The sequence below is a fragment of the Alligator sinensis genome, unplaced genomic scaffold, assembly GCF_000455745.1.
Source record: "Alligator sinensis unplaced genomic scaffold, ASM45574v1 scaffold135_2, whole genome shotgun sequence".
Lineage (NCBI taxonomy): Eukaryota > Metazoa > Chordata > Crocodylia > Alligatoridae > Alligator > Alligator sinensis.
Window position 1 is genome coordinate 631,037 of NW_005842067.1, and position 8,898 is coordinate 639,934.

General features: G+C 38.4%; 1 protein-coding gene across 2 annotated transcripts in view; it reads left to right on the top strand.

The window, feature by feature from the left end:
- The window catches only part of NR3C1 (nuclear receptor subfamily 3 group C member 1), a 136,718-nt gene that overhangs the window by 107,051 nt on the left and 20,769 nt on the right, over nucleotides 1–8,898 (top strand). For both annotated transcript variants that reach the window (XM_025204031.1, XM_025204029.1), the window contains exons 5-6: nucleotides 2,873–3,151; nucleotides 6,501–6,645. In XM_025204031.1, the coding sequence (XP_025059816.1) occupies nucleotides 2,873–3,151; nucleotides 6,501–6,645 (424 nt within the window). The remainder of the gene's footprint in view (nucleotides 1–2,872; nucleotides 3,152–6,500; nucleotides 6,646–8,898) is intronic.

Sequence of the window (8,898 nt, forward strand, 5' to 3'; positions counted from 1 at the left end):
ACCTGTGTTCTTGTTGTTGTATCATTACACAGTTTAATTGGTTAGCCTGATGAATTATATAAAGTTGCAGCTGGAACATTTTGAATGAGGGAGCTTGTAAATGTAGTCTTGAAATGGAAATGGATAAGCACTGCCTCTGCAGCTAGAGCAATAAGAAATCATGATATGAAAAACAGTTGTTGAATTTGTTATGGTAAAATGCATCTAACACTAATTCTAAATTTTTATGTAACTAATCTAAATTTTTATCTAACTAGACACAGTTAACTTAGAAATCCCTGGTCAGAAAATTTTATTACTCTCCCATGCTAATAAGAAACATGTAGGAGTATAGACAACCTCTGCTTAGCGGTCTTAGTTGGTTCCGGAAAAACCAAGCGTTAAGCGGAACTGCCTTAAGTGAAAACCACTTTCCCATAGAAATTAATGTAAATAAATATAATTCGTCCTGCACTGCCCTGGGCTGGCACTGGCACTGGCGCCAGCCCTGTGCTCAAGCCTGCCCTCCCACTTGCTTCTACTCACCGTTTCTCACCACTGCTGCCGCCACCACTTCACCCCACTCCCCTGCCTGCCTGCCAGCTGCTCCAGCAGCATGTGCCAGCTCGGGCCCCACACTCCTGCCGCCCTGCTCTGGGCCCCTACCGGCCCTGGCCCCAGGTCACCGGCATGGGCCCAGCACTCCACACCTGCCTGCCCACTCGCTGCCACTTACCGCTTCTCCCCACCCCCCAGCCCACCCACTGAAACTTGCTCATTCCACTGAGTGCTGTAATGGAACTGGCTGAGTGCTTAGTGGAATCAGTTATGAATTTTAAATGAGCGCTATAATGAAATAGTGCTAAGCGAAACCACGTTAAGTGGGTGTTGCCTGTATTGGAAATGAAAGACTGTAGAGAAGGATATAGTCCTCTTGTTACTTGACTTTGTACAATTCGTATTTTACATATAGTCAGTTTCATTAAATGATGACCTTTCTATTTACTTGAAGACTTTCATCCTCATATCGAGGGACTGCCAGCAGCGATAGTCAATATAACTTTATTAATCAGATTATCAGTATGGGCCTAATCTGTAAACGTTTGCACTTATTCAAGTTTAAATTCCTTGCTCATACTTGATGAGTGTACCAAAGTAGTACTGCTGGGGTATGTATTCAGATAAGCAGTCCTTCACCGGTGCTAATACCCTCAATTTCTCCTCTTTTGAGGGGGAACTTTTAGATAACAGGAAAGATGTCTTTTTTTTTTAAACCACAAGAAATAAGCAAGGGGATTCTGAGCCATGTATAGTAGTTTCATAACCTACTTGTAATCTGTTTTAAAAATACTTTTTTTCCATTGCCAAGATGCAACCATCACATTGTAAATCTAAGCATTCACATTTTTTTCCTATTTTTATGACATTATAACTGCCAGCGTTGGGTGCAACTGATATTTTTAATGTCCTAAAGGGTACTTTATCCTCCAGAACATCAAAACTGTCATCACTGGGTTATGTGATACCTTTTGTGATCATGGATTAATTGCAATCAAGACACCTAGTTATGCTGTAAGCATGGTAACATAATTGAATTGTACACCAATAGAATTCCTTAAATCCTTAAATTGGATTTTGTTCCTTATGGGAGTGATGTGTTTTTAAATGTAATATTAGTTTACTTCTGATAGAGACACTCTGAGAAACTTACCTGTGTTCTTGAGAAACACAAATTACTAAAAGTTGAAAGAGAAGCAAACTAATTAAAAAATTACTGAAGTTAAAACTTCGAGACTCTTAGAGCAAGGAGGTAGATAATCTAATGCATTAGTTTGTCATTCATACCTCATCAGATCTGAGCATGTTTAAACTTTTTCTATTGTTGCAGTTTCAAAATAACAATTGAGATTATCACGAGCAAACCATTAATTCAGAATTATCTAGATCATGAAGCCAGCACAATTAAATAAGAAGTCTCATGTTTCATCTAGGTTGTATTTCTATGTTAATCTGCATTGGTTGTGAATCTCTGATAATTAGAGACTCTAATTACCAGTAATTAGAGCAGTAAAAAAATGTCCTATTCTCTCCGCAAAATTGCATTAAGTAGCTATGGTGCCTCCACGGGATGCCAACATCAGTGACAACATGTAAGGAAAAGGAATCTGTGTATCAATTCAGTCCAGCATTGCAAAAATAATAGTAAATAATCTACCCACTTAGCAGGCTACGTTAAGGAGTGTCAAAAGGAAAAAAACAGATTCAGTTACTGCTGGTATTATAGTAAACAGTCTCTCAGAATTATAATTTGCATCTCTGGCAAGTGTGATGCTTGTGCTTTGTCTATCTGGCATATGAAATTTATAGTTTAATTATTACAACAGTGATTTCTTTGAAAAGTTGTTGCCAGGCAAAATTATCTTTCCTGCCCGGCACTTTCCAAAAAATGGTTTCCCTGTCTCTGAACTGTCAGTATTTTCCCATTCATGAAATGCATTTTTCCTCTCTCCGACCTGGTTTCTGTACTCCACTTGTCTAGCACATCCTAATATACCCGACCCTGCAGACGGTTTCTAGTAGGTGTCATGCTCATTGAGCACTCATTGAAATCCATTGGTTCACATTCAGTGGTGTTTACAAGATGAGGCCTCGTATTACCTGGTTCTGTATTTTTGAAATGTTAATGTGGCTTCTCCTTTCATAGAAATCTCTAAACTCATTTTAGCTTTCTCTGAAAAGCTATGAAAAAATGTTTACAAAGTTGCAGTTGACTTGCATAAAAATACAAGATATCCCAATGGTAAACAGCATTTACTAGGCTATGTTCATGTTATTCTCTGAGTTCCTTGCTTTACTAAATTTAGAAATTTGTATTTTCTAAAAACTTATTTAGCTCGAAAAACAAAGAAGAAGATAAAAGGAATTCAGCAGTCCAACGTGTCATCAGTGAGAGATACTCCTGAAAGTCCTGGAAACAAGTCTATAGTTCCTGCATCACTGCCACAGCTAACCCCTACCCTGGTTTCCCTGCTGGAAGTCATTGAACCGGAAGTTTTGTATTCAGGCTATGACAGTACGCTACCTGACTCAAGTTGGCGTATATTGTCAACTCTCAACATGTTAGGAGGACGACAAGTGGTAGCTGCAGTAAAGTGGGCAAAGGCAATACCAGGTAATATACAAGTATGTTCAATAAAAATGCCTTTATTTTTTCACAGGTTTAATGTGAAATAATTAGTCTGCCTCTTTTAATTTGGTGGTTTTCTTTCAGTTTCTTAAAGAACAAATTCCTACTAATTTCCATGTTAAATGGTGTTTCAAATGCTTATCTTTGAGAAGGGCAAGACAAAATACAGACCCAAAATCTGTTTCTGATTTATTATGATTACAAAATGAGGTCATTCTAAGTGAACCCTTCAGTCCCTGTGTGCAGAAAACAATATTTTGAAAACAGAAAGAAAAATAGTCTTGGTTCTGTTTCCACACCACTTTATGATGCAGTACTTTATTATTATTTTTAGAAATAGGGTTCTCGTGACTTGTGGACTAACTTCTGCTTATGTAATTCCTTTCTTTTTTACTGATTCGTCTTGCATCTGTCTTTCTCCATACCCATTTTCTCTTCTTTCCCTCCACTGTATCCATCCTTCTTACCTGAGGTATTTCCAGCTTTGGACTAGAAACTGCTAAGTTGGTTATTTCTTTTTTCTTTTTTTTTTCAGGAACAGTAGCTGTTAATTCAAAGTTGGGTATATTATATGGGGAATCTTGAAGGAGTCTTGTAGTAAGCCTCCCATTTATACATTCAGAAAGAGTGCCATACTTACATTTTCTTTTAGTTTCCAATTATTTTTAAGAGTAGGTTACTAAAATAAAACCTCAGGTTCAAATATTATGTGCAGCTTATTGTTGCATGGACTTGGGAAAGACCTGTGATATTTAAAGGTAGAGTATCAATGTGCATTGATAGAGCTATGAAAAGGAAGTTTTTCAAACCTGTAGAGGCTTTTTTCAGTATCATTAGTCATCTGTTTTCATAAGCAAGTGGCCAACTAGAGTTACATAAATTGCCCAAGAATGTTCTAGGCACAATATACAGGTCTACCACCCAAATGGCATACAGTCTTCAGATGGCATGTCGTTTCCTATATTACATAGGAAAGAGGTAGAGACCATGTGAATTATCCTTTCCTTAAAAATGGTAGATTTATCTTTTGGGTGGGAAGCGGAGGGGGAAATAAACATATTTGGAGTTACAAAGAAAGACTCAAATGTATATGCTCAGCATACATGAAAATAGGGCATATGGAAATCCCTCTTTCCTAATGGCAATCTGGTGATAGCGGTGTTCTGTAAGACCCTGTGTACCTTTATAATGTTTTCAGTTAAAAGCTATATGATAAGGGTGTGGGGGACCATAAGAAATTCCATGAATTGACAGTGGTTTGTTGGTCCAGAAATTTTAGGAACCACTGCTAGGTTAGTCTGCCTAGAGAATTTAATCTGATTATCTAACGGCATTTGGTCAACCAGATTCACCACTTAGGTTTCCTTCCAAATGAGCAATATGGATTTTTTTTTAATCTATAAAGATGGCTGCTTTATTTTGAAGTAGATTAGGTTGAGAGGATTTGATTTTGCAAGTATTAATTCACCAGACATCAATTTAAACATGCTTGGGAAAATTGAGGGAAAGTGACCTCTTTGTATGTCAAGGGTCTGAACAAGAAGAATAAATTCATCTTGAATTCAAATGTAATAAGGACTTGACATGGAAGAAAATCTTCTTAAATATACCCAAGCCTTCACATAAATTACTCCTACAACTTAAGGGCTGCCTACATTTTGATTGTGCTCAACGGAGCAGTTTTAGGACATGCACCATTTTTTCATTATCTTCATTGTTTCTGATCATTCTCTATATTGCTATAAGGTTACAGGCAGTTGATGTTGATGAGTAATGTGGTCTGTGTTCTGTGATTGGTAAATACTGTGTAAAACTACTGTTGAATAAGAATGAAGTTTGAAGTCAAGACATTTATTGGCCAGTGGATTTCACCTAGAAGTAAAAAATGTATCACCTTATTTACACAAGACAGTTGAACCAGTTATAGTCTAACGTCTAATTAGGGCAGCCATTCCTAAACTGGGGGTTGTGAGCCCAAATGGGGTCGCAACATCAGTGGATGTGGTCATGGTACGGCACTCTCCTCCGCTTCAGAGACCTGAGGGAAGAGCAGCAGGGCAGGGAGCCCTAAGCCTGCAGTGGGCAGCCCACATCCCCCCCCAGGGGGTCCACTCTGGCTGTCACCCATGGAGGAGGGGACAGGCATGGGAGGAAGGGGGGACAGGGATCCAGGCTCTGCACTCCGGCCTCAGCAGCTGCTGCTTCCTGTGGGCATCAGCTGGGGCTCAGGTGCTGCTGGGTTGGGGGACAGGGGGCTGCGGGTCCTGGCCCTGGGGCACCTGGGGAGAGTGGGAAGTTGCGGATTGGGAGTGAAGGGCACCAGCAGGGCCAGGGGGCTGTGGGTGGGTAGTGAGGAACACTTGGGGTTGTGGGTGGCTGCGAGTTCAAAGTGAGGGGTCATGCTGAGGAAATGGGGTCATAAATAGGGTCATGCTAAGGAAAAGTTTGGGAAGCACTGCATTAGGGAATACATTAACTGCAGTATTGTCTTTTGCAGGCTGTCTTTAATTGACTGACTTTCAGTGACACAAAAATGTTGTCTGAATGTTTAACATTAAACTATCATCTGTAGTTCTCTACATTTTTCACGCCAGACTGACGTGCACCTTGATTTTAGGGGGTGGGAGATGAGCACATTATGTATTTCTAAAGGTGCAAGTATAACCCCTTCTGCTACTTCCTTTTAATGAGTTCCTGCATTACGTATACTTTAAAATGTGGAAGGCTACCAGTTCAAACCAGCTCAATAATTTAATGATGTTCAAAATTTCCATGATAGTCTGAGGACTTACTTGTATTACGGAGTTGGTAATCCTGGCAAAGGAGTTAGCTTGGATCTTGTGGCTTTACTATTACATTTCTTCATGTAGAAAAATTTGTGTAGCCTCTTTAAAGTATGCCAAATAGCTGAATAGCATCTTAGTAAAATTTGCTGGTTTTGCAGTTCTTTAAAAAAATGCATTTTATTTTGATCAACAGCAAGAATTTGCAGATAGCACATACAGCATCCTTCCAGTCTCTTCTCTTTTTCCTCCCTATCACCAAAAATACATTTTGTACTTTCTCATCATACAGATGTACTTTTAGTTTGATCAGATTATTTAACATGTAACAGAAATACAATGCAGAATTTAATTGCATCTGATCATTGCAGTTTGACACCATTTTGCTGTTTCTTCAAATTTTTATTTAATCTTTGTACAGTAATCTAGTTTTATATTTTAAGGTAATGCTGCGCATTAGTAACATGTTCATTTTGGTGATTATCTGACTGATAAGAAGTGTTCTTTTTCAACTCAAAGCGGTGGTTTTTCACCCCTCTGCATTTTTTCAGGTTTCCGAAATTTACATCTGGATGACCAAATGACCCTTTTGCAGTACTCCTGGATGTTCCTGATGTCTTTTGCTTTAGGATGGAGATCATACAAACAGTCAAATGGAAATCTGCTGTGTTTTGCACCAGATCTGATTATTAATGAGTGAGTAGTGTAAGAGCTATTTTTCCTATATTGAGTTCTCTATTTGAGCTCTCGGTAACATTTTCCTAAAGTAAGAGTGTGTTGTTTTAAAATCCTAACTAATGGAAATCACCAGGTAGCAAAATGGAAATCACCAGGTAGCAGTCTTACTCCTACACTGATAAGTCATATGCAAAACCAGTTTCCTTTAAGCAGATGATGTGTATTTGGTAGGTAAGCAAATGAAAGTGTATATTTGGAGGGAATAAAATATTTTGTATTTAATATTACAGGTTCTGCATCACTTGTTTAAAATCATTGATATTATTGGTTCAAACAAAACTGATCCTAAAAAGATGTTTGACTTAAAACTGTTCCTGGAGGATAAAAAAGAGTTGGGCAAATGATGTAAAATTCTGATTGTTCCAATGCCTTAACAGTATGAAAATAGTAATAGACTAATTCTTGATCAATTAAATTAGTTTCTGGCATTTCTGATACTGTTGATCAGGGTCCTGATGTTTTGAAGCACTGAGCACCTATAATTGAAGTCAGCCTCTGCAAACCAGCCCCTTAAACACATGGTTTTAAAGTTGATATCACTGCCTAGGATGCCCAGGATGATTGTGAGGTCAGGATGAGCCTATTGAATTACTAAAAGAAAATGATCTGAGTCAGATTTAACCAAATGACCCTGAGGCTGAAAGATGTAGGGTGCTGATTCATTCACTAGCTTTTTTTTTCATGTTGTGTACTCTGGTAGTTTGTTGGTTTGATTTTGGGGGGGGTGGGGTTGGTTGCCTTTTAACAGACAAATAATTGTCTCCTAAGTCCAGGAAATAACTTATAATAGGTCTCCTTTTATTATCAGTCACTTTAGCTGACAAATTATTTGTGCTACTCTACTGGCTTTTTCTTATTCTTACAGGTTTCTACTTGTGTATTTGTATATTCTACAGCGTATTTTATGGCAGTTTAACTAAAAATCTCTTGACTGACTTGATAGCACAAAGCAGTGTATAAAATCTAACACTCTGATGTTGCTGACCAAAGTCATTTGAGAGACAACCTAACCATCTCTAGACTTAAATAAATGCAAGGATTTAACTATGAAAAATGTGGAATTACCTTCCCTCATATTCATGAACTAGAATACGATCCCTGTGGTGTCTCATAAACTGTGAAATAGTGTTATTTAGAGTGAGTCCAAAATATATGGCCATTAAATTATTTTATCTTAATAATTTTACTGGCAGTATCTTGCAAAGTTCTAGAAATGCCAGCAAATGTCTGAAAGTCAGTATCCTTGCTCATTGGCATTTGCTGTTGTTTCTGAAGTTATAGGTACAGAAATAAGTTACTGCGAGGTAACCTAAGGTGTGAACTTGCATGTCAGATACTCTGTGGTAACTGCTGATATTCACACTTACCTGCAGTAAATGTAAGATAGTTTACAGTACTTTCATTGAAGGGTGAGAATTTGCATATGAGCGGTTACCATCAATACAGTGCATAATTTAATTGCATCTGATCATTGCAGTTTGACACCATTTTGATGTTCCTTCAAATTTTTGCACTTGAATTTCACATTTGCTTGCCTAACTAACATTTTCATGTGCCCATACCCTGAGATCTGATTTCTTATCTTGATCTTATGGTTGGAAATAGTTTGTAGTACATAAAGGGATGCTGCTACTGCTTTACAGGAAATCTGAATCTTGCATGTGGCTATGGCACATGTTTGCTAGATAAGCTTAAACCAGTGGTCTCAACATTTTTTGAACCACAAGGTGGCCACTAACTCTCAACATTTTGCAGAGACCTCGTCATGCAAACTTGCCATCAAAGTTCTAATTCAAACCACTGTGGAGGCATGCCCGGCCTGGTGCTATCCAGGGCCAAGTTATAGACCACCTGCCATGGCCTCCTGGACCACACCATGGGAATCAGTGCCTTAGACAACATAATTAGGACCAGTTCTTGCAACATGGCTTTTGATTTTTTGTGAGAGCAGAACTTTGTGTCAATTTTTCCATCATCAAATTAGGGCTGTCCCTGGGTGGTTTGAGACTTTAGTCTTTGGAAAGTACTATAGAATTGAAAACTAACATGCCAAAAAAATCTTTTTCATTCCATTTCATTGTTTGTCTAAATATTTGTCTTGCCCATTGTGAACTTCATTTGGTTTTTTAGAGCAGCGTTTCCCAACCTTTTTCACCCCACAGCACACTTACCTAATAAAAAAGCACCGCAGGACACCGGATGGGCGGGGGG